Below are 23,080 nucleotides of genomic sequence, written 5' to 3' on the forward strand. Positions count from 1 at the left end.
CCCCGTTGGATTATCAAGCTTCCTGACACAAACATGGGAATGAAGTCATAGTAATAGTACACTACCAAGGACGATGAATCACTTGAACATGATGCTTTTTAAATCATAGTGCGATACCTGCTGCTAGAGGAATAAAGTAGGTGAAGATTCTCATATATATTCACCTTCAACTTTTATTTCGTTATCTAGCTTGGGACCTCTGATATAGATGGAGCTGAAATCGTTCTCTTTCAATTCTGAGATGGTACTCGTGGGAAGAACAAGAACCTGTCCCGCTTTGCTCTCAAATTCCAGCAGCGTTAGATTCTGTAGTCAACTCAACTGTTTCGGTGGTAACAACAAATAAAGCCTCACTCTTTTGCTTTTCTTTCTTTCTTTCTCTTTTTTGATTTGTCCCTAATTTGTTGCATGCTTCTTTTCCTGTGTATGTGTATGGATAAAAACATGGTTGGTATAATTTACGAGTTTTTTTTATATACATAATTTATGTGTTTTGTTTCATTATGATGTATCTAGAGCTGACATTTTGCTAATAATTGGTGCCGGGTTTCTATACTCTGCTATCTTCAATTTCAGAGTTATTTCGAAGGAACAACGAAGCCTCGAATAAAATTTAATTGGCTGATAAAGCTGTCACCAGTTCAGTTGGTCCAGATAATCTTGCGGCAGAAACGAGTTTTCATCATATTAATGGCACCAATGGCTCAATTTCTAGCTTGTGTTCCAGAAATCTGAGAGTACTTGATGCCTCTGATGATGTGTATGAGGGTGTTGTAATTGATTCAGACCGGTTACCAGACAACCCTTCTACCTTCGCAACTAATTTGCGTTTTTCTCTTCATCATTGGAAAAAGGTGGTAAAACCTCTGACCATGTTACTATAACCATAAGAGAAGCTTATATATAATGTAATATGGGAATGAAAGAGCTTCTTCTAATTCTATGATGTAACTGCTCAAGAAATCAAAAGACATGAGTATTTTCAATTTGATTTTATTTGTGACTGCATCTGTTGCCTCATGAAACCATTGTCATAGTTACAGAAAGAGTTATCTGATGATTGCAGGGGAAGAAGGGGATTTGGCTTAGATTGCCATCAGAGCAATCTGATTTTGTTCCAATAACTATTAAGGTATATCATAAAACTCATTGTTTGTTTACCTTTAATTAGAAAATTGTAAGTAATTAGCTAAAAAAATGTGTTGTCAGTTGCCATCCAAATTTATCTGTACTCAGTTCTTCCTCTGATATTAATTGTTGAAGAGTTGTTGATAGAGGCAGAGGATGCTCAACTCCTTGTTTCGAGGACAAGGTACCTCCTGAGATAAGAATTGGGATAAATTTCTCTGTGTATTTCATTGATATCAGCAACCTTCTTATATACAACTCTGTAATAACAGCTTTCCTAACAAACTCTAACAACTTTATCAATATTCCAATTTACTAATTATTATTATAAATGGTTGCAACAGATTCGTTGGTGCTTTTGGTGTTGAGCTTGGATATTGGCGCGCTAATGCTTCCCACTTCAGACTTCATAATCCCGAAGGTAATTTGGTTGCTTGGTTGCTCGTTTGGGCCTTTCTGATATGTTGGGTTCTGCTGTGGGGTTGGGTTCTGCGGGGTTGGGTTCTGTGGGGTTGGGTTCTGCTGTGGGGTCTATTATAAAGTCTGGTGTATTGCTAACAATACCCCCCTCCTCAAAAACCACCTTGTCCTCAAGGTGGTAGGTGTCACGAAGCTGCTGCCATGGCTCCCATGATGTGTCCTCAGGAGGTTGGCCTAACCACTGAGTGAGCACGTAACGGGTTGGGGGAGAAGTAGAATGGTCAGTTTTGGTTGCGAGGAAGGATAAGGGCTGAGGGACGGGCTTATGGTTAATAACTTGTAGGGGCCAGTTATCGGTTGAAGGGGGAAGCGGTCCATGGTGAGGACGGAGGAGGGAGCAATGGAAGACAGGGTGGATGCGGGCGGCTGCGGGAAGACGAAGGTGATAGGCAACTTGTCCCACGCGAGCAATGATTTGAAAAGGCCCAAAATAGCGCTTGGAAAGCTTGGGGTTCATAGTGATATGTATGGAACGTTGCCGGAATGGGCGCAACCTAACGTATACCCATTGGCCAGGCTCGAAAGTAATGTCCTGGCGTTTAGAATCAGCGTGGACCTTCATAGAAGCCTGTGCCTTGAGGAGACGGCGTTGAAGAGTGTCATGTAGGTCCTGTCGAGAAGTCAACAAGGAGTCAACGGCCTCGTTGTTAGAGGTTCCGGCAAGGTACTGTGGGAGGGACGGCGGCGGTTTCCCGTAAATTACTTCGAAGGGGGTGTAACCGGACCCGGAGTGTAAGGAGGTGTTGTAGGACCACTCGGCCAAGGGAAGGAAACGGAACCACTGAGAGGGTTGAGAGTGGACGAAGGCACGCAAGTACTGTTCCAAGATGCGGTTCATTACCTCGGTCTGTCCATCGGACTGAGGATGATAGGCCGTACTCATGCGCAGCCGTGTACCGCTTAGCCGGAAAAGTTCCCGCCAGAACGAGCTGATGAAGACGGGGTCGCGGTCAGAAACGATGCTCCGGGGAAAGCCGTGGAGCTTGCAGACCATATCGAGGAACAGAGAGGCAACCTTAAAGGCGGAGTAGTGGGTTGGGAGGGCTCCGAAATGAACACCCTTGGAGTAACGGTCGACGACGACGAGCACAACCGTGAAGCCGTGAGATGGTGGTAAATGGGTAATAAAATCCATTGAAACGTCTTCCCAAACCCCACTCGGAATTGGCAGGGGTTGTAAGAGGCCGGCAGGACGACGAGTGCTAGGTTTGGTCTGCTGGCAGGTATGACATTCCCGAACGAAGCGCGTGACATCCTTGCGGATGGTGTCCCAGTGGAAGCTCGACTGAAGTCTATGGAGGGTCTTGGCAACCCCTAAATGACCTCCCAGGGGGGTAGCGTGAAATTCGAGCAGAAGGTTGGGGATGAAGGGGTTGGTGGGATCCAACCATATACGGCCCTTGAAGAAGAGAAGCCCGTTATGAAGGTGAAAATCAGGAAAGGCAGTAGGTTGGGCCTTGACCTTATCGAACTGGGCCATGAACGTAGGGCTGTCATGTAGAGTCCGGCGGAGATCATCAATGAAGACAAAATTGGGGACCGAGAGAAGGAGGAGCTGGCCGGAATTATCACAATTGGTCCTCGAAAGAGCATCTGCAACAAGGTTGGAGGGACCAGGTTTGTATTGAATTGAGTAATCGAAGCCGAGAAGCTTGGACAAATAGTAATGTTGCTCAGGAGTTTGGATCACCTGAGACATGAGTTCTCTAAGACTCTTGTGATCGGTTAAAATGGTGAACGAATGGCCAAGCAGGTATTGCCGCCATTTGCGGACTGCCGTGACAATAGCATGGAGCTCCCTGACATACGTTGAGGCATGTAAAAGGCGAGGTCCGAACTGCTTGCTGAAGAAGGCAATGGGATGGCCCGATTGCATCAGAACGGCGCCCATGGCGGTGCCGGACGCGTCTGTTTCTACGACAAAGGGCACCGTAAAATCGGGCAGGGCCAAGACAGGGGCCTGGGTCATAACAGTTTTCAAGTGGTCAAAGGCGGCCTGAGAGGTTGGGGACCAAGCAAAGGCATCTTTGCACAGGAGTGCAGTGAGAGGAGCCGCAATCGCCGCATAGTTCTTGATGAATTTGCGGTAGAACCCGGTGAGACTGAGAAAGGCCCGGAGGTCCTTAGCAGATGTTGGGGATGGCCAGTTCACGATAGCCTGGAGCTTGGATGGTTCAGGTTCGACTCCCTTAGCGGAGACGAGGTGCCCGAGGTACTCCAATTGGCGCTGGGCAATCAAGCATTTGGTGCGCTTAAGGAAGAATTGTTGTTGCAACAATGCCTGAAAGACAAGCTCGAGGTGGTGGAGATGAGATGATAATGAGTCGCTGTAGACCAAAATATCATCAAAGAAGACTGTGGCAAAACGGCGCAGGAAGGGGGCGAGCAGGGTGTTCATCGCGGCCTGGAAGGTGGAAGGCGCGTTGCACAAGCCGAAGGGCATTACGCGGTACTCGTAGTGCCCGTGATGCGTTCGAAATGCAGTCTTCTCAATGTCTGGTTCGTGCATGAGGATTTGATGAAATCCCTGACGAAGGTCGAGCTTGGAAAACCAGGAAGCATGGCCAAGCTCGTCAAGTAATTCGTCAATGGTCGGGATCGGAAAACGATCGCGAATGGTGACGAAATTCAGGGCGCGGTAATCCACGCACATGCGCCAGGATGCATCCTTCTTCTTGACCAGAAGGACGGGGGAGGAGTACGGGCTTGTGCTTGGGCGGATAAGGCCCGCCGTGAGGAGCTCCGAGACCTGCCGCTCAATCTCAGCCTTCTGAAAGTGAGGGTAGCGGTAGGGGCGGACGTTCACCGGGGCAGTGGATGGAAAGAGGTTGATACGGTGGGTCACTTGGCGGGGAGGGGGAAGGAGGGAAGGTGGGTCGAAGAGAGGCTGGAATTTGGACAGTAAAGCTTCAATGGCAGGGATGGGGGATGACGGGGTCGAAGGCGGGTCGGGTGGGTTTGCGGGTAAAAGGCAGAGGTGATAGAGAGCTGAGGTGGAGCCGGTTTGAAGTAAGCGTTTGAATTGAGGGGCAGAAATGGTCTCAGGCCCAATAGCAGCGTCAGCATGAAGTGTGGTGGGGAGGCCCAGATGAGTGAAGTGCATAATAAAGGAGGTGTAATCAGTAGTGACGGGCCCAAGTTGCTTGAGCCACTCAATACCTAAAACCGCGTCTGCGCCGCTAATGGGAAGAAGATGAAAGGTGACGGTGAAAGGGTGGTCTTGGAGGGTGAGAGGGACGTCGGGGCAGAGCTGGGTGCAGTCCAAAACAGAGCCGTTGCCGACCAAGACATGTAAAGGGGTAGTGGTTTGGGTGGGAAGATGAAGGAAATGGGCAAGGCGAGGCTGGAGGAAATTGTGGGTACTCCCACTATCGATAAGAATGGTGAGACGGTGGTGGTGTATGGTTCCAAAAAGGCGAAAGGTGTCGTGGGAAGGAAGGCCTGAGAGGGCATGAAGGCTAATGTGGGAAGAAGATGGGTCAAGGGACGGGGCAGGGGTAAGGGTGGTGGGTTCGTATGTGGGTAGGTCAGGCAGGGAGGGGTCGAAGGTGGTGGGTTCGAAGGAGGGTGTGTGTGTGGGTTCGTGTTCGGGGTGTGAGGGGTCCGCGATGAAGAGGAGGACACGGCCTTTGCAGCGATGGGAAGAATTCCACTTCTCATCGCAATTGTAGCAAAGCCCCTTTTCACGGCGGAGGGCGATTTCGTCGGGGGTACGTTGGATAAAAGGGGGTTTAGGGCGAAGGGGGGGTGTGGGGGCGTGGGGGGCGGAGGAAATGTGGGAAGGGGAAGGGTAAGGCCGTGAGGGAAAACGGCGGTCACGGAGCTTATCCTCCTGAAGCTTGGCGAGGGACGTAGCCTGGGGCAAGGAGATTGGTTGAAGGGCGAGAACCTCCCGGCGGATCTCCGGTGACAACCCGGAGATGAAACAGCTCAGCAAGAAAGGTGGAGGAAGGCCAATGACGCGGTTGGCCAGGCGCTCGAACTCGGTGAGGTACTCATTGACCGTGCCTCGCTGAGAGAGCTTGAAGAGGGCCCCCTTCGGATCGTCGTAGTGGGTGGGAGCAAAACGGGACTCCAAAGCCTGCAAGAACCCGGACCAGGAAGTGATGAATCCGTTGCGGAACATCCACTGGTACCAGCTAAGGGCGGCGCCGTCGAGGTAGAAGGAGGCGACAGTGATGCGCTCCTCTTCCGGAGTGTTCTGATAGTCAAAGAGCTGGGATATCTTGAATATCCAGCCAAGCGGGTCGCGGCCATCGAAGCGTGGGATGTCCAGCTTGACGGGACTGCGGTGAGAGGGCTGGGTACTAGCGCTGGAAGGGGAAGGGTTGGGGGAGTGGTTGGAATTAAGTTGGTGAAGCTGGGCGAGGATGGCGTCGACCTTGCCGGAAAGGTCCATGTATTTGTCGGCGAGGTCAGTGTGCTTGTCGAGAAGAGAAGAATGGTGGATGGAAAGGCGAGAGATGGCGTCCTCAAGCCTATCCGTAGTGGTCTTGCGAGTACCATGGTCGGCCATGGCACGGCAGGTCGGACCAGTTGATAGAGGCAGAGGATGCTCAACTCCTTGTTTCGAGGACAAGGTACCTCCTGAGATAAGAATTGGGATAAATTTCTCTGTGTATTTCATTGATATCAGCAACCTTCTTATATACAACTCTGTAATAACAGCTTTCCTAACAAACTCTAACAACTTTATCAATATTCCAATTTACTAATTATTATTATAAATGGTTGCAACAGATTCGTTGGTGCTTTTGGTGTTGAGCTTGGATATTGGCGCGCTAATGCTTCCCACTTCAGACTTCATAATCCCGAAGGTAATTTGGTTGCTTGGTTGCTCGTTTGGGCCTTTCTGATATGTTGGGTTCTGCTGTGGGGTTGGGTTCTGCGGGGTTGGGTTCTGTGGGGTTGGGTTCTGCTGTGGGGTCTATTATAAAGTCTGGTGTATTGCTAACAATACCCCCCTCCTCAAAAACCACCTTGTCCTCAAGGTGGTAGGTGTCACGAAGCTGCTGCCATGGCTCCCATGATGTGTCCTCAGGAGGTTGGCCTAACCACTGAGTGAGCACGTAACGGGTTGGGGGAGAAGTAGAATGGTCAGTTTTGGTTGCGAGGAAGGATAAGGGCTGAGGGACGGGCTTATGGTTAATAACTTGTAGGGGCCAGTTATCGGTTGAAGGGGGAAGCGGTCCATGGTGAGGACGGAGGAGGGAGCAATGGAAGACAGGGTGGATGCGGGCGGCTGCGGGAAGACGAAGGTGATAGGCAACTTGTCCCACGCGAGCAATGATTTGAAAAGGCCCAAAATAGCGCTTGGAAAGCTTGGGGTTCATAGTGATATGTATGGAACGTTGCCGGAATGGGCGCAACCTAACGTATACCCATTGGCCAGGCTCGAAAGTAATGTCCTGGCGTTTAGAATCAGCGTGGACCTTCATAGAAGCCTGTGCCTTGAGGAGACGGCGTTGAAGAGTGTCATGTAGGTCCTGTCGAGAAGTCAACAAGGAGTCAACGGCCTCGTTGTTAGAGGTTCCGGCAAGGTACTGTGGGAGGGACGGCGGCGGTTTCCCGTAAATTACTTCGAAGGGGGTGTAACCGGACCCGGAGTGTAAGGAGGTGTTGTAGGACCACTCGGCCAAGGGAAGGAAACGGAACCACTGAGAGGGTTGAGAGTGGACGAAGGCACGCAAGTACTGTTCCAAGATGCGGTTCATTACCTCGGTCTGTCCATCGGACTGAGGATGATAGGCCGTACTCATGCGCAGCCGTGTACCGCTTAGCCGGAAAAGTTCCCGCCAGAACGAGCTGATGAAGACGGGGTCGCGGTCAGAAACGATGCTCCGGGGAAAGCCGTGGAGCTTGCAGACCATATCGAGGAACAGAGAGGCAACCTTAAAGGCGGAGTAGTGGGTTGGGAGGGCTCCGAAATGAACACCCTTGGAGTAACGGTCGACGACGACGAGCACAACCGTGAAGCCGTGAGATGGTGGTAAATGGGTAATAAAATCCATTGAAACGTCTTCCCAAACCCCACTCGGAATTGGCAGGGGTTGTAAGAGGCCGGCAGGACGACGAGTGCTAGGTTTGGTCTGCTGGCAGGTATGACATTCCCGAACGAAGCGCGTGACATCCTTGCGGATGGTGTCCCAGTGGAAGCTCGACTGAAGTCTATGGAGGGTCTTGGCAACCCCTAAATGACCTCCCAGGGGGGTAGCGTGAAATTCGAGCAGAAGGTTGGGGATGAAGGGGTTGGTGGGATCCAACCATATACGGCCCTTGAAGAAGAGAAGCCCGTTATGAAGGTGAAAATCAGGAAAGGCAGTAGGTTGGGCCTTGACCTTATCGAACTGGGCCATGAACGTAGGGCTGTCATGTAGAGTCCGGCGGAGATCATCAATGAAGACAAAATTGGGGACCGAGAGAAGGAGGAGCTGGCCGGAATTATCACAATTGGTCCTCGAAAGAGCATCTGCAACAAGGTTGGAGGGACCAGGTTTGTATTGAATTGAGTAATCGAAGCCGAGAAGCTTGGACAAATAGTAATGTTGCTCAGGAGTTTGGATCACCTGAGACATGAGTTCTCTAAGACTCTTGTGATCGGTTAAAATGGTGAACGAATGGCCAAGCAGGTATTGCCGCCATTTGCGGACTGCCGTGACAATAGCATGGAGCTCCCTGACATACGTTGAGGCATGTAAAAGGCGAGGTCCGAACTGCTTGCTGAAGAAGGCAATGGGATGGCCCGATTGCATCAGAACGGCGCCCATGGCGGTGCCGGACGCGTCTGTTTCTACGACAAAGGGCACCGTAAAATCGGGCAGGGCCAAGACAGGGGCCTGGGTCATAACAGTTTTCAAGTGGTCAAAGGCGGCCTGAGAGGTTGGGGACCAAGCAAAGGCATCTTTGCACAGGAGTGCAGTGAGAGGAGCCGCAATCGCCGCATAGTTCTTGATGAATTTGCGGTAGAACCCGGTGAGACCGAGAAAGGCCCGGAGGTCCTTAGCAGATGTTGGGGATGGCCAGTTCACGATAGCCTGGAGCTTGGATGGTTCAGGTTCGACTCCCTTAGCGGAGACGAGGTGCCCGAGGTACTCCAATTGGCGCTGGGCAATCAAGCATTTGGTGCGCTTAAGGAAGAATTGTTGTTGCAACAATGCCTGAAAGACAAGCTCGAGGTGGTGGAGATGAGATGATAATGAGTCGCTGTAGACCAAAATATCATCAAAGAAGACTGTGGCAAAACGGCGCAGGAAGGGGGCGAGCAGGGTGTTCATCGCGGCCTGGAAGGTGGAAGGCGCGTTGCACAAGCCGAAGGGCATTACGCGGTACTCGTAGTGCCCGTGATGCGTTCGAAATGCAGTCTTCTCAATGTCTGGTTCGTGCATGAGGATTTGATGAAATCCCTGACGAAGGTCGAGCTTGGAAAACCAGGAAGCATGGCCAAGCTCGTCAAGTAATTCGTCAATGGTCGGGATCGGAAAACGATCGCGAATGGTGACGAAATTCAGGGCGCGGTAATCCACGCACATGCGCCAGGATGCATCCTTCTTCTTGACCAGAAGGACGGGGGAGGAGTACGGGCTTGTGCTTGGGCGGATAAGGCCCGCCGTGAGGAGCTCCGAGACCTGCCGCTCAATCTCAGCCTTCTGAAAGTGAGGGTAGCGGTAGGGGCGGACGTTCACCGGGGCAGTGGATGGAAAGAGGTTGATACGGTGGGTCACTTGGCGGGGAGGGGGAAGGAGGGAAGGTGGGTCGAAGAGAGGCTGGAATTTGGACAGTAAAGCTTCAATGGCAGGGATGGGGGATGACGGGGTCGAAGGCGGGTCGGGTGGGTTTGCGGGTAAAAGGCAGAGGTGATAGAGAGCTGAGGTGGAGCCGGTTTGAAGTAAGCGTTTGAATTGAGGGGCAGAAATGGTCTCAGGCCCAATAGCAGCGTCAGCATGAAGTGTGGTGGGGAGGCCCAGATGAGTGAAGTGCATAATAAAGGAGGTGTAATCAGTAGTGACGGGCCCAAGTTGCTTGAGCCACTCAATACCTAAAACCGCGTCTGCGCCGCTAATGGGAAGAAGATGAAAGGTGACGGTGAAAGGGTGGTCTTGGAGGGTGAGAGGGACGTCGGGGCAGAGCTGGGTGCAGTCCAAAACAGAGCCGTTGCCGACCAAGACATGTAAAGGGGTAGTGGTTTGGGTGGGAAGATGAAGGAAATGGGCAAGGCGAGGCTGGAGGAAATTGTGGGTACTCCCACTATCGATAAGAATGGTGAGACGGTGGTGGTGTATGGTTCCAAAAAGGCGAAAGGTGTCGTGGGAAGGAAGGCCTGAGAGGGCATGAAGGCTAATGTGGGAAGAAGATGGGTCAAGGGACGGGGCAGGGGTAAGGGTGGTGGGTTCGTATGTGGGTAGGTCAGGCAGGGAGGGGTCGAAGGTGGTGGGTTCGAAGGAGGGTGTGTGTGTGGGTTCGTGTTCGGGGTGTGAGGGGTCCGCGATGAAGAGGAGGACACGGCCTTTGCAGCGATGGGAAGAATTCCACTTCTCATCGCAATTGTAGCAAAGCCCCTTTTCACGGCGGAGGGCGATTTCGTCGGGGGTACGTTGGATAAAAGGGGGTTTAGGGCGAAGGGGGGGTGTGGGGGCGTGGGGGGCGGAGGAAATGTGGGAAGGGGAAGGGTAAGGCCGTGAGGGAAAACGGCGGTCACGGAGCTTATCCTCCTGAAGCTTGGCGAGGGACGTAGCCTGGGGCAAGGAGATTGGTTGAAGGGCGAGAACCTCCCGGCGGATCTCCGGTGACAACCCGGAGATGAAACAGCTCAGCAAGAAAGGTGGAGGAAGGCCAATGACGCGGTTGGCCAGGCGCTCGAACTCGGTGAGGTACTCATTGACCGTGCCTCGCTGAGAGAGCTTGAAGAGGGCCCCCTTCGGATCGTCGTAGTGGGTGGGAGCAAAACGGGACTCCAAAGCCTGCAAGAACCCGGACCAGGAAGTGATGAATCCGTTGCGGAACATCCACTGGTACCAGCTAAGGGCGGCGCCGTCGAGGTAGAAGGAGGCGACAGTGATGCGCTCCTCTTCCGGAGTGTTCTGATAGTCAAAGAGCTGGGATATCTTGAATATCCAGCCAAGCGGGTCGCGGCCATCGAAGCGTGGGATGTCCAGCTTGACGGGACTGCGGTGAGAGGGCTGGGTACTAGCGCTGGAAGGGGAAGGGTTGGGGGAGTGGTTGGAATTAAGTTGGTGAAGCTGGGCGAGGATGGCGTCGACCTTGCCGGAAAGGTCCATGTATTTGTCGGCGAGGTCAGTGTGCTTGTCGAGAAGAGAAGAATGGTGGATGGAAAGGCGAGAGATGGCGTCCTCAAGCCTATCCGTAGTGGTCTTGCGAGTACCATGGTCGGCCATGGCACGGCAGGTCGGACCAGTTGATAGAGGCAGAGGATGCTCAACTCCTTGTTTCGAGGACAAGGTACCTCCTGAGATAAGAATTGGGATAAATTTCTCTGTGTATTTCATTGATATCAGCAACCTTCTTATATACAACTCTGTAATAACAGCTTTCCTAACAAACTCTAACAACTTTATCAATATTCCAATTTACTAATTATTATTATAAATGGTTGCAACAGATTCGTTGGTGCTTTTGGTGTTGAGCTTGGATATTGGCGCGCTAATGCTTCCCACTTCAGACTTCATAATCCCGAAGGTAATTTGGTTGCTTGGTTGCTCGTTTAGGCCTTTCTGATATGTTGGGTTCTGCTGTGGGGTTGGGTTCTGCGGGGTTGGGTTCTGTGGGGTTGGGTTCTGCTGTGGGGTCTATTATAAAGTCTGGTGTATTGCTAACAGTTGTTGAACCTATGACTATGAGGAAGCTCATCCTGGTACCAGGAAGGCTTTCGATACCACCACGCGGAGCCAGGGTATGTGATGTTAACATACTGGATTCCTGAAGGACCTTTCATGCTTCCAGCCAATGCATCACACCAAGTAGGAGTTGGGGGATTTGTCATCAGTGGCAGCAATGAGGTGTGATTGCTTTTACTACTAACATGAAAATTATGTAAGCTGATACTAGTTAAAAAACAAAGAAAACAAACTTAGTTTATGCGTTTTTTACATGATTTCAAACCATTATTAGCTTACTTGATTCATGCAAGCAATTACGTAAATATAATTTTTTGTAAAGGTGCTTGTAGTCCAAGAGAAGCAATGTGCTCCTGCAAATTGTGGTCTATGGAAAATACCAACTCGATTCGTTCTTCAGGTATTTAAATTTGCATCTTCACCCAATTTTCTTGAAGGCTTTAGAAATAAAATTAGAGGTGGTGTTAAATTTTACTTCCGTTACATTTTATATTCCAACTTAAATTCTTTACCCCTAGTCTAAATTTTTGTCAGTCAGAGGAGCTATATGCTGGAGCCATAAGAGAAGTGAAGGAAGAAACTGGGGTAAGACTTTGAGATATTTCTCTGGTGTTACTTGATATTGAATTTATTCATGATTTCATGTTGTATAATATACTCCTATCATTAATTACGTAAAGTCAGTGCTTTCTTTTATTGCTTGATGCCTACGTTGCAGATTGATACCGAGTTCGTTGAAGTCATAGCATTCAGGTAAGAGCATAATTCATACTCACATTTATGTAATCTTGAAATTTTACATAACTTATTAATGATTCTGAGTAACTTAAATCCTGCTCGAACAATTTTTTCACCAGTTGAATACGATCTGATATAAATTTAAACTTGAAAGTAATTCATCACTGGGTCCAGTGTAGTCAAATGGCCTGTTTAGCTACACGTACACTACTCATAACGTTGTTAATAAAATGTGCTAAAAGGTTTTAAATTGCTTTGTAATTTTTTCAACCATCAGGGTTTGATGAATTGCATCCTCAATTCCAGGTATGTACATATAATGTGGCATTCGAGAAATCAGATTTGTTCTTCATCTGCACGTTAAGACCCCTGTCAGCTGAGACCATTGTTGATGATCCTGAAATTGAAGCTGCAAAGGTTAGATAGTCTTACTCGCTGACAAATGAAAGAAATAATAACGACCAATTAAAATCGAGTAACTATTCGTTTCCTTTCTCTCTATCTCCGTACTAGACATAAATTACGTGTGCACTATGAAGAATATAAGTGTAACAGTGTAAGTACTGTTTTTGTATTCAAAGACACTTGTTTGTCATTCAATTGTTATATACTGATCTTGTTACATGCAGAATTAAGTGTAATACTAATCTAGTTCTAGAAAATTGGATTTGAGATGGGACAATGAAAAACTGATTCCTGTTCCAACTTCCAACCATGGTTTTTGGCTTTCTCATGAGGCATGATTGTTTGGCTAACGTAGAATAATTGTTGTGATGCTATGCAGTGGATGCCTCAAGTTGAGTTTGTAAAACAACCATTTATCCAAGAAGATTCTATGTTCAAGAAGATAATAGATATCTGCATGGCTTGTCTCGAGAAGCATTATTGTGGCCTAACTTCTCATCAAATGGTTTCAAAATGTGATGGCAAGTTATCTTCCCTGTACTATAATTTCATCAACATGGAAGAAATATATCAACTGTATTGGCAGTTAAATTAAAGCGCTCAAAACTCAAAGCATGCACAAGTACAATTGGCTAGTACTCTATTCTTCTCAAATATCAGCAACAGGTTGATAGCTCGTACCAAGGATAACCACTACTACACTTGTTGAGATGTAAGTGATGTAACTGAAATTATATTCCCAACGTTCGAATGGAGCATGCGTAATTGTCACACTTGTTCAGTTGTTCCCCGGTATTGATGATGACCCTGCATCACGCCTTTGGCTGTGGAAATTTTTATCGTGGTCCGAATTGAGCCAAGCAAAATGATTGTTAATCCATTATCCATGTAAAACAAAATTTTAACTTTGTTTGGTAAAAGGTAAAATGCGTGAGAAATTGAAAGAAAATAGTTGAAATAGAAAGGAGATTAAAAATTGAAGTTGTTGTGCTCAAAAAAAGACTCTTGACAAGTAAATAGGTTCACTTGACTTACTTGGTATCATTTGAAAATGACTTTTTTTTTTCTATTTCTTTTAAACCAAACACTCCTAATTTTCAATGTATTTTACTTGTTTTTATTTATTCTATTTTTCTCTTTTCTATTTTCATCCATCTTATTTCTTGCGTTCCCTCTAAACATATCTTAAGTTAAATTTTAAATAAACATGTACAAGGGTATGTTTGAAAACATGCCCCAAACTTTGAAAAATACATTCTAGCTCAAAAGATGAAAAGGTGTCATACTTTGAAAAATCACATGTGTTTGGATAAGCGTTATCCAGCGTTAGTCTTGAAACATCTATTAATTATTTTTACATTATTTTATAATTTTGATATGGACTTTTCATCAATATAGCTCTATTAACATTGAACCAAACACACTGTAAGTTCTTAAGTGTCGTCAATTTATCATTATAAATTAAAAAAACTATAAGTTCATGCTAGGTACATCTTACTTAAATTTTGCACACATCTTGTAAAGAATGAACTTCATTAACTAACATCGTAATTGCAGTTAACTTTCAGTGTCAAGTAAGGTCTTTCGGACGAATGTGCATTGATTCTTCAATGTTGATGCCTTGAAAATTCAAATCGAATAAGTTGGCACCTATAACGTCATGTCCTGCTATAGCATATATTGTATTCACCTCAAATTTGCCAGTGAATTGGGAGTCAATATGGCGAAGAAATTGGAGTAGGTTGGCTTCTTCCCCCAACCGGAGAACGACAGCATCATGTGAGATTTCAGAGCTTCATGCATAAGCAAGAAAATCCAACAGATAATTATTAAGCTTCAATTATTTTCAAACCAAAATGGTGGTCCATGCCATACAATTTTGATTGAACAAAACTATGTAACATCATTGGGGCTATCACGCAAAATTCGAACAGGTAAACTATGAGTAAATCTACACTATTTCAAATAGATCAGTCTCGCATATAGATAATGAGAAAACATTTTTTAAAAAAAGGAGTAGACGAGTAGTGGTGAGTGGTCCTTATGAAAAAAATTTCACAAGAGAACATCTTACATATTTAAAATATGGTTCTTGCTAACTAGTCTTCTCCCTTAACCAATCCCTTTAGGCACTAATTAGCATTTGTCTCAAAATATTTCATTGTACCCAATACTTATAATATGTTAGAATTTTATATTTATATTTATAATTTCTAAAATTTTATGTGATTTAATATAAAAAACTTTTTTTTTGGTAAAATTTTGTGTGTTGTCGTCTTTGATTTCAGGAAATTTTTTTATATATATTATAAAAAAGATGAAAATAAAAAAAATTGAATAAGATATTAATTATTTAATGATCAAACAATTAAATTTTTAAACAAATGATACGGTTTCAAGAAAAATGTAAATTTATCTATTTATTTTAATATTATAAATTAAAATACATAATATGAAAAATAACTCATTCTGTTAATTAAACATTTTCAATTTTTTTTGGAGATGCTTTTCATATACTATTCTGATAGCCACTTCGAATTATCTTTTCTTCATTTTTTTTACTTAATTTCTTTAATTGCCTAATTTTTTTTCAAATTAACTCCTTATTTTTATCAACAAACTGAATTTTAATAATTTTTATAAAAAAAATGAGTTTAATGTCTATATACAAGATAATATAAAATAGTTTTATATTATCATTTAATCATATATCATTATTTGAATTATTTTAAAATAATTATTCAAAAATCAACAAATTTACATGAAATGTGATCGGATAATTATATAAAATAATTTTTTAAAAGAAATTATCAATAATTAAAAACAATCTAGGATCACAGTTTAAATTAATTATTATAAATTTAAAATATAGTTTATATAGGAAAAAATAGTTATTATAAATTTAAATTATATAAAAATAAAGAGTGTAAAGGATAAAATATAAGATTGTGCAGTAGACAGTGGTATAATTTGTTGCAGTATGCGTAACGAACTGACGACACAAGAATCCAATTGTTGACGATTGGACAGACTAAAGAAAGGTTGTAATAAATAAATGTAGTGACAGTCACAGTTATAAATTCAGACATGGGAGCTGTGGTCGTTAAAACGTTGGTGTGAAAGTAATCTTTGGTAGTGCAGACACGACACGTAATAGTTGGCTGCTAAAGAATGTTATTGGTGCCAAGCCACTAAACCCAAACACATAGCCATAGCCACCCTAATTTCACTCTCACTTTCACTTCCACACCTAATTCCTGTTCAATTTTCAATCCCTACTCGTAAGTTTCTCTTCCTTTTCTAGGGCTTCTTTTCTGCGATCCTATGCAATGCTCACTTTTTTCGTTGCAAATTCCAAATTTGTGTATATTTTATCAAATTAGATCCTCACTATTCAGGAAACATGATTGCAGAATCTTTGAATTGAATCTCTTGGTTTTTATTAATTGATGTTTTGCTTTTACAGGTTTGTTCTATTGGCAACGCGAAGAAGATGGGGTTGTGATTCGTAATTGGAGAACTGTGGAGTGGAGGAGGGAGGACACTTTCCACGACCACAATGCGTTGGTTTCCGTTGAGTACAACTTCAAACTCGGAGAGAGAACGGAATAGAGAGAACACTACTCGTGCTTCGGTGTATCTCAATGTATATGATCTTACTCCCATAAACAATTACCTTTACATGCTTGGCCTTGGAATTTTTCATTCGGGTATACAAGGTTGGTTTATGTCTCTTCCTTACACTTCTTTTATATTTATTTTGAACTCTTTTCTGTTATTTCACTATTCCCTTTTTATTGTGGCGTGATATCTCGAAGATTAGCTGGGTTGAAGGTTGCAACTTAGGAGTGAATTAAATTAGTTTACAGTTTACAACAGCAAAGCCTAATCCCTTTAGGTGTGAGGTCCGCTACATGAATCACATAATATCACATGGATCATATGCTGTCATTTGGATTGGTTAAAAACCAAGCTTTCAGGAATATTCTTGGTCTCTCTCCTCCTTTCACGGGACTAAAAACCATTCAATTTACTCTTCTCACGGGTTTAGAAGGAGGATTGTGTTAGGCTTTCGACAGCCTACATAAACCTTGCCGATATAATGAAACATTAATTTAAAGTTTACCATTACTAGATAATAGTATGGCGCAATATTGATGATTGAAAAGAAGAGAAATAAAGGGTAATTTCAAAACAAATTGTTATATTATAAATGAAGTTGCCGTATTCATCGTACATTCGTACCAGAAACAAGGCAGGTACTAGAGAGTACATTATTAGACAGTATCGTGCCTAGCATTGTTGTATTATTCTGCGATTTGGATTGCACGCTGATGTACCAGGCAGCCGTTAGTTTGGCTCCTTAAAACTTTTACTAAAGTAACTGATTTATTGTGACTTTGCTCTCATATTCTCTCTTTATTCTGCTATGATTTTTTCATCCTTGTGTTTTCAACCTTCCATTTCTCTCTCCCTCTCCTTGTTGTTCTTCCAAGTTAAAGAAATTCTTGCTACGCGCTTTGTAATTTGTCTATTTTTGGGATTATTTATGTACTTAAAGTCTTTCAGTGATGAATTTATGATTCATGGGTTAACTAATGGTGCAATCCATATTTTCACTAGGAAATGCAAGCATTCCACTGAATATTGATCTAAGTGCCATTTTCAATTATGTCCACGTACTAAAAGCTTAACACATTATGTGTAGAGTTGTTAATAGTTTTGCACATGTATAGTTTAATAGTTAAAAGGAGGACAAGACTAAGTGACTTGTACCTTCCTTCTTTTCTTTGGTTTTCTGGTCATTTTCTATTATCACAGTTGTCTAGAGGCTAGTTACTATTGTTCTTATCTACAATGTGCTTTCTGGTACCATGACTAGAGTTGGTTACAAGTTCTATTTTGAATATAATGACTAAGCTGGATAGAACTATCTCTCTGAACAAATTGTTGACAAGGATCTTGGATGTACTGTTTTGCTGTTTAATACCATCTTGCAAAAACTTATAGCTTATTTTTTCATGAACAGTGCATGATATTGAATATGGCTTTGGGGCACATGAATATCCAAGTAGTGGTGTGTTTGAGGTGGAACCTAGAAGCTGCCCTGGCTTCATCTTTAGACGATCAGTGTTGTTGGGCAGCACTGATATGTCTAACTCAGAATTTCGATATTTCATAGAGCGCCTGTCTGCAAAATATCATGGAGACACTTATCATCTTATTGCCAAAAACTGCAACCATTTTACGGATGAAGTTTGCCAGCATCTAACAGGAAGTCCTATCCCTGGATGGGTAAATCGGATGGCTCGTGTAGGTGAGAACCTTTCTACTTGCTTGTTGTATGTAAGTCATAATTTGATTTTTTTTTTTTACTGTGTATGAGTAATATACATTAGTATACTACCTTCCATTCTGCCTCTTGGTTTTGGTTTAAGAAGATGTGGTCTTGCTTGCACCAAATGTGAATTTCATATTACGATGGAAATAAGTTATATGAGAGTTTGATGGGACTAGGGACACAAGCATGCTAACAATTGGGCTTTATGTTGTGAATCTGGTGATTATACATACTAGTTTTTTTCTCATCTGATCAGTGTGGTTTAAGCTTTTAGGTTCTTTCTGCAATTGTCTTCTGCCAGAAAGCCTCCAGGTTGCTGCAGTTAGACATCTCCCTGAACGTGTTGCATTTGATGGTAAGATACAAAGATTATATTGTTAGCCAAATTGGTTCATAGTCTACGTTTCCTTTCAGCTAGTTTTGATAGGCTGTCCAAGAAAGTAAATATCTATTATGGATAGGCGCATAGAATAAATAAGCTCAATATGTTTTCTATATATAAAATTCATTTTTAATACTTATGGAAAATGTTGAAGAAAATATGCACTTCATCATGAACCAAGAAGTAAACAGAGCTCTATTTCTTTCCTCGCAAAAACATCCATAGATGCATGTTTGACATTTTAAAACACCTTGGTTAATTATTGAAGTATTTCCTTTTGAATTCTTGCAAAATCTCGAAGAGATATCCAGCAATATTTGTAGTGGTGTTTTGTAAAATATAAATTCTGTTGTTGCATAGTTCATTGGATCTTTTAATATAATGGAATCTTGCCTCTGTTCCATACTTGATATTAAATTATTACCCAAACCATGAGAGGAAGGATCTAAATTTTTGTCATTGCAGATGATGATGGATCAGGATCTGATGGCCTTTCTGCATCCATTGAGAGTGAAGAAGATGAGCCCAATCACCATTTTTTAACTTCACCAAATGGTGATGTTGCCTTTCTAAAGGAAAAACCAGTTAGGCTGGCACGGGAGCACTTATGATTTTATTTGGTTTACCTTCTGTTTTGTATTCTTTCTTTGTTCTCCTGGCTTGTACCTATCTATGATCCTAGATTTGAGTGCAATGAGTTTCTCAACTGTAATATATAAGACTCAAAATGCATGCTTTGTAGAACAAAGACGATAATCTGTTGTATAATGTCCTGTAAGTGTCAAAATGGACTGGTTGTCCTGTAAAGGCTATTAGGAGTACAAGCAAAAATGTTGGGGGTATACGGTTAAATCTGATTGAGTTATTCCTTTGCCAATCCATCTTTTTTGTCCCTCTTGTGGCTACCCACAATGTTGAAGTAACACACAAAATGACAAATTCATGTAATCTGTTTGCACTTTTTATGAATAATAAATATCATCAGCTGTGATTTGGTCCTGCATCAGTTTAAAAGTGTCACGCAAAGGTGGATGCTCTATTTTGCTTTTGTAATGACAACTGTTCTAAAGATAGACTCTTGATAAGTACGTAGAAATGGGACATGCTCATCCGTAAGAGACACGTCGTTAAGTGCTGATATTAATTTTGCTTAAGTCCTGATTTTCCCCATTCTTTCTTCTTCAAACAGGCACTCCTCGAGTTCTTCCTTCTTCCTTACAAATCCCTTCATTATGGGCATAAACTCCAATATATCAGTTCTATATAGCAGTTGTTACTCAAAATGAAGGACCTGTTCATTTGCATATTTTGCTCATTCAAAATCATTAAAACGATTTAGGTTTCATAGTGAATGATAAGTTAGCGGAATTCAACGACTTTGGATTGTTAACATCCATACATCTTTCTCCTAGGAAGCAAACACAACACTCCACTGATCGTGCCCTGGGTTCTTACCATAATTTTCTTTCCTTTCTAATTTCTATATTTTTTATTTTATTATTAATTGGATATTATTTTCCTCAGCTGATTAGTATACATGGTAGCCAATTTTTTGTGAATTACATATTTTTTTCCTAATTTGGACTAAAGTCTGAAACCGCTGACAAAGATTAGTGTCCAAGTCAAGCAAATTAGTCAGAGAAATTTAGTTAGGATAGTGGAAGAGGAAGACATAAGTGTTGGTGGCAAGCCCCTTGGTGCAAGGCGCTGAATTGGTCAACATTCAAGTTCATTCAGGCACTTAGTGTGACTTTTGAAAAGTTTATTCCATCTGTTTGTTCCTTTACAAAAAATTGCTTATGTTACCCCCCATCAGACTTCTACTGCTTTATGACCCGAAGCTTGTTGAAGCCTGCAAGAAACCAAGTCTTTTAATGCTTTTTTGCAAAATTCTTCTAGTCTAGGGCGGTTCAAGTTTCTTAACAAATACTAGATTCATTTGTTTATTCTTGGTCTTCGTCCCCCACCAATAAGGTATCTAATTATTATTAACTTGGAAAAAATAAAACGCCTCATATATTCTATTTCCCTGGGAGACTTGACCTTGCATTGCATCCTTTGCAGTCTCAAGTGATGGGTGCATTCATCTTCCTTTTCCTCTTGTGTGTTTTCTGCTTCCAAAGTAAGGTGACCTATGCTACAAGGTGTGGAGATGCAGGCCCTGAAATCCACTATCCATATCAGATAAAAGGTCAACAGCAGCAGCATAAGTCCCTTCCTGGTTTTGAGCTTCTTTGCAAAGACAACCTCACCACTATCCACTTTCCATCTTATGGTGATTTGGTAGTGAAGTCCATTTCCTATGACACCAAAAACATTCACCTCCTTGACCCCAAAAACTGTGCCCATCATGTCTTTCTCAACCTCAATCTCTCCCTCACACCGTTCCACTATTTTTATGTTCTGAAAAACTACACATACCTCAATTGCTCCACCACCCTTCCACATCCTCTCGTGGAGGTTCCGTGTTTAAGTGCTTCAAGCTATCATGTATACACAGTTGACCCTGCAGTGCCTGTGCCGGGTTCATGTGATGGAGTCAAAACCGTAGCCATTCCTTTTGCATATAGCCCTTATCTCTCAGACAAAAGTCTTGGTCTTAGATTAACATGGCACTTGCGTGAACCTCTAGACAACGAAGCAGCAGTGAACCGGACTAGAGGTTCCTACAAATCGCGTAATATAGGTAAATTAAACTTAATTTCTTTGTTCTTCCTTTTCCCCTTCTTGGAAATTTGGATTGGACCCTTTGGATAGTTTTGACATTACTGTTTCTTTAGATACATTAGTAGTTCTTTTTCGTAAATATTTAGATTGTGGGGGTTGGCTTTACAATTTTCTTGACGATTTTGTGCAGTTATAGGCTCTAGCATCTGTGTTTTCGTGATGGCCATGCTATTGCTTATAAGCATGAAGGTTCGTGGTGCCACGAGGAACCTCCATCAGAAAGAAGGACAGTTATTGCAGAGCTAAACGGATTTCTAGCTAACAGTAATAGTAATAGATAGACTTTTTCAACAACATTCCTATAGTTATGTAATACTTTCTACTTTTTTTTTCCCTCTCTTCCTGTAATATGACGTTACGGGTTACATTTTCCACTCAAATATATTTTCTTATCTCACGTAACCTAGTGAGTATATGAATATTGAATACAGTCATTTTGACTCTGTACGAGTTGTGTGATACTTAGTTACTTCATGTTTGGTACTGAATTAAAAAAATTTGTTCTTGTTATATAATATTTCTAGCGAGGAAAAGCAGACAAGTAATGTTTTTTCGCATATAAAGAATAGAATATTTTGTTTTCTTTAAGCTTTATAGTAAAATCAAATGTATCACTTATAACCACATGTTCTGTTTTTTGTAAAATATATATCAAATATAAATAAAATTCATATGTTATGTCTTATTTTAGTAAATCTATCAATAGCTGTTTTACTTCTCGCACGATGGAACTTAAAATATCAAATTTGGTGTTTTAAACTTAAAAGTATCGATGGACAATTGGTGGGCCAAAAAATAGTTATGATTTGGCTTTGAACCTGCCTTTGTTAGAGATGCGGTGGGGTGGAATCTTTTCTTTTTGGCGGTGCTGTTGACGTGGGAGCAAACAAGAAGGAGATTAGACTACACTACACCCAATGAGAATGCTCATAATGGAAGTCAAATTATACTTAAGTAAGGGTTTACCTTTGTGGATCATTAACAATGAAACAAACAGAGCGAGGTAGATCATGGGAATCGTGTTAGTGTAGGCGCGAATGTCATGCGTTGATGATACTAAGCGAGCCATACTCTATTTGAGACTAACATATATCAACTTCAACTTTTAGACTTCGGTATTTAGGATCATTCTACACCGACTTACTTTTATTACCAAAATAGTTCCATTAAGTAGTCGGTCAATCAATGGGACTCGAACAATAACATAAATAAATTAATTTCACAGGATATTTTAACTTAAAATCTTAATATTTAAGTTTATAAGTTTGATTTTTACTTATATGAAATTTAACTTTTTAATTTTTATCTGATATAAGACTTCACTTCACACTTATAATCTAACTCATTAATATACTCTTTCGATTATAAATCATCTTCCATAATTTTAGCCCAAAATTTCAGGAGGATTCATTGATTTTTTCACTGGTTATCACGTATCGGCATCTCATTTAAATATGCTTAAGAAAACAAACTCAAGACAAATTACACTTTCTAGAGGCTTGGGATCCAAACGAGACATTCTGAGGTCTAAGAATGAGAATTAATAGTTTCTCTTGGCGAGAATAATGTGTAACACATTTTTTTTTATTATTAGAAATTTCCAAGTACATATATGGATAAATAATAATTAATTGTTTTGCTGCAAACAAAGTTAGCCTCTTCAACAAATTTCCAAACACAATGTATCATTGTGAGACAACGAGGATTTAGGCTTTTCATGAGATTGATCAAGTAAGAAGTTTGATTATTGAGTCAAAAGCTGAAACCGATATTTGGTTTTGCGGGCCGAGTTATTAGTAACAAGAAACTCTTTTTTTTTAGCACATTAGATTGGCCTCAGCCCCAAAAAAATGCTTGATTACAAAGGAGGTTTTATATCCTACACCTCCCTGATCGCATGCTGCACCTTGCATTTTTTGAAAAACCTCAACCTATCCCTTCTATCTTCTCCTTTTTTCTCTTGAAGTAGTTGTGCACCCTTCTATTCGTTCTTCTCTTCTTCCCGCAACGCACCCCACTTTCTAGTTC

General features: G+C 42.7%; 2 protein-coding genes, 1 long non-coding RNA gene and 1 pseudogene across 3 annotated transcripts; all 4 read left to right on the plus strand.

The window, feature by feature from the left end:
- Positions 1 to 617: 617 nt before the first annotated feature.
- LOC114397102 lies at positions 618 to 13,468 on the plus strand (annotated as a pseudogene).
- LOC114423492 lies at positions 1,148 to 9,955 on the plus strand. Its single transcript, XR_003668844.1, has 3 exons — positions 1,148 to 1,312; positions 1,473 to 1,549; positions 6,349 to 9,955. It is a non-coding gene; the product is annotated as an uncharacterized LOC114423492 (long non-coding RNA).
- A 2,230-nt stretch (positions 13,469 to 15,698) lies between the features above and the next one.
- LOC114423501 (deSI-like protein At4g17486) lies at positions 15,699 to 19,331 on the plus strand. The gene is made up of 5 exons (XM_028390288.1): positions 15,699 to 15,883; positions 16,069 to 16,321; positions 17,632 to 17,919; positions 18,218 to 18,298; positions 18,791 to 19,331. Exons 2-5 carry the CDS (start codon positions 16,162 to 16,164, stop codon positions 18,934 to 18,936), a joined length of 675 nt encoding a protein of 224 aa, XP_028246089.1. The 5' UTR covers positions 15,699 to 15,883; positions 16,069 to 16,161; the 3' UTR covers positions 18,937 to 19,331.
- Positions 19,332 to 19,507: 176 nt separating this feature from the next.
- Positions 19,508 to 21,562, plus strand: LOC114423497. The gene is made up of 3 exons (XM_028390275.1): positions 19,508 to 20,299; positions 20,390 to 21,011; positions 21,183 to 21,562. Exons 2-3 carry the CDS (start codon positions 20,399 to 20,401, stop codon positions 21,296 to 21,298), a joined length of 729 nt encoding a protein of 242 aa, XP_028246076.1. The 5' UTR covers positions 19,508 to 20,299; positions 20,390 to 20,398; the 3' UTR covers positions 21,299 to 21,562.
- Positions 21,563 to 23,080: the final 1,518 nt, after the last annotated feature.

The sequence above is a fragment of the Glycine soja genome, chromosome 1 (genome assembly GCF_004193775.1).
Source record: "Glycine soja cultivar W05 chromosome 1, ASM419377v2, whole genome shotgun sequence".
In the NCBI taxonomy this organism is placed as follows: domain Eukaryota; kingdom Viridiplantae; phylum Streptophyta; class Magnoliopsida; order Fabales; family Fabaceae; genus Glycine; species Glycine soja.